The 2500-nt window shown below is 31.7% G+C and overlaps 1 protein-coding gene across 2 annotated transcripts in view; it reads right to left on the bottom strand.

Moving 5' to 3' along the window:
- LOC125025032 overlaps positions 1-2500 on the bottom strand; it is a 79220-nt gene that overhangs the window by 27565 nt on the left and 49155 nt on the right. For both annotated transcript variants that reach the window (XM_047612889.1, XM_047612888.1), the window contains exon 4: positions 1839-1940. In XM_047612889.1, the coding sequence (XP_047468845.1) occupies positions 1839-1940 (102 nt within the window). The remainder of the gene's footprint in view (positions 1-1838; positions 1941-2500) is intronic.

Genomic DNA, 2500 nt, shown 5'->3' on the forward strand with positions numbered 1-2500 from the left:
ATGAGTGAATGAGTGAATGAGTGAATGAATGAATGAATGAATGAATGAATGAATGAATGAGCGATAGTGGTTAAACGGCTTGACTCTTTATTTTTAAAGAGTGCATAGCCTACATTGGTTTCTGGTCTAATGGCTTACACAAATCATGCTTTTGTGGTGATGATGATGATATAATAATAACAATAAAAACAATAATAACAATAACAATAATAACAATAATAATATTAGAATGAACACCATCACAATAGTAATAACATCAATAAAAAATCAACATCAATAATAACAATAGAAATACAAACTAAAACAACAATAGCTAAAAACAATTAGATAATAATAAAGATGACGATAATAAAAATGATAACAATAATAAAAATTATATCAAGAAGAAATATTAACAATGAAAACAACAATAACAATAATAATGTCAAAAATAAAAATGATGATGATGATGATGATGATGATGATGATGATGATGATGATGATGATGATGATGATGACAGTGATGATGACAGTGATGATGACGATGATGATGACGGTGACGGTAACAGTGACGGTGACAGTGTTGATGAAGATGAAGATGAAAATGACGATGACAATAATAATAATGATTTTGATAATATTGATAATCATATCAATTATCTCAATAGTGACAACAATAATAACAACAATAAAATTTTTCACCATAACAAAAATAAAAAGAACACTAATCTCAATAATAAAAATATTACCAAACCCAACAATACTGTAACAACAATGATATAAATACCAACAAGCATATGGCAGACATTTAAAAAGATCTAGTTAACCCACAAACAATAAATAGCTTTTCAGTAAAGATGGGTATGGATGGATGGGAGTCAACATGCTACATTCTCAATGTTGCCAAAATTTAGAATAATGTAGGCATAGTTAAGCAAGAAGTGATTTCTTGTGCATGGTTCTTTTTTCTTTCTCTTTTTTCAACCCAATTCTACAAGCAATTCACACCTAAACCAAATGAAAAAATGTACAAAATGTGCTCATCCTTCAAATATTAACCCAATGCCAAGGGGCACGGCCGGTACATACATGTCATGTCCACTGTGAGTTTACTTGTTTAATTGTTTTTACACATGGATGGTAACACTTGCACTAAGTCACCAAAGAGCCAATTACGAGTAGTGCCTGTCTCACCCGTTTACCCTTTTCCTTGATTTACGAAAATATCTTTTGTTATCTTATTTTTCTATTACTAATGTTTATAACGTTATAGTAATTATAATGTTTATAATAAAAATAACACTATCAATATTCAAAGCACTAGTAAAAAATATGTTTTTTCCACCAATTCAAGGAACGGTGAAATCAGGTAAAGTCACAAGGTCTACTAATCGACTTCTTTGTGGCTAAGCTCTAGCAGAGCGGCATTGGGTTGAGTGTCTAAATCATAGCATCATACCATGCCATACTGACTAGCAATCAAAACAAAAGCCTGTGACATGATAAGGTATCACCCTACTTCTGTGATTCATCACTATGACTTAACATTGTATCATCCCATGTCAAGGGTTTAAACTCATTTAATTATATCAGACTCTATTCAGCATAACAATTCAACAAAAGATACTGTCATTAGATAGAAGAAAAAACAAGTTAAAGGCAGAAGACTATCATGACCTGTACCATATGGCATTTTTCTTTAATTTCAACTCATAATAGGAGAAAAAATGCACACAAAGGAAGGTCATCATTATCCTTAGCTTAGTATAGCATTCCTGCTTGTGAAAATGCTTAGCTCATCTTTCCTTAACCATTTGGCTAGACCCAATACTCACATGCTCATGTATGAAGAGACTTACCTGTGACTTTGATAGAACTTTCATGGCATATTCTTTGTTTGTTGTTGCACATCTCACATGAAACACTTGACCAAAAGCTCCTCTGCTAATTTCACCTAAAAACTGAAATAAGATATAATCATAAACCATTAAAACACATTTCATTGTCAAGTTTCAAACAAAGCCTGCCACACAAATACATATAAAAAAACAACAAAAAGAATAGCTTGGTGAAAAAAGACGCATATATTGTTAGACTGGACACACTTTGGCTTTAAGCCATGTAGATTCTGAAAGTGTGTCATGCAGTTACTGATCAAATACTGATATTCTGATCTGATCAATATCTGACCTTGGTACCTGAAATAACTGCTGAAGTTCAATTCATTTCAAGGTAGAATGTTGACAAAAAACACTTTCATGCTTTCTGGAAACCTGCTATTCTAGTTAATAGATATCATAACAAGCCATGACTTTTTAAATGTTGAGCTTATTGAAATAAGCCTATATATGGTCTTAATGTTGTAATACATGGCTTAGAAAGCGAAAGAAAATATGCATTGCTCAACATACATACCAAGCTTCAATGTAAAGTCATCTAAATTGAAGATGTCTCGATTCCCTATGACTTCCCAGCACTTTTGATTAGTAAAGAGTAACTAGCAACTCCGTTAATATATTAT

The sequence above is a fragment of the Penaeus chinensis genome, chromosome 4 (genome assembly GCF_019202785.1).
Source record: "Penaeus chinensis breed Huanghai No. 1 chromosome 4, ASM1920278v2, whole genome shotgun sequence".
Lineage (NCBI taxonomy): Eukaryota > Metazoa > Arthropoda > Malacostraca > Decapoda > Penaeidae > Penaeus > Penaeus chinensis.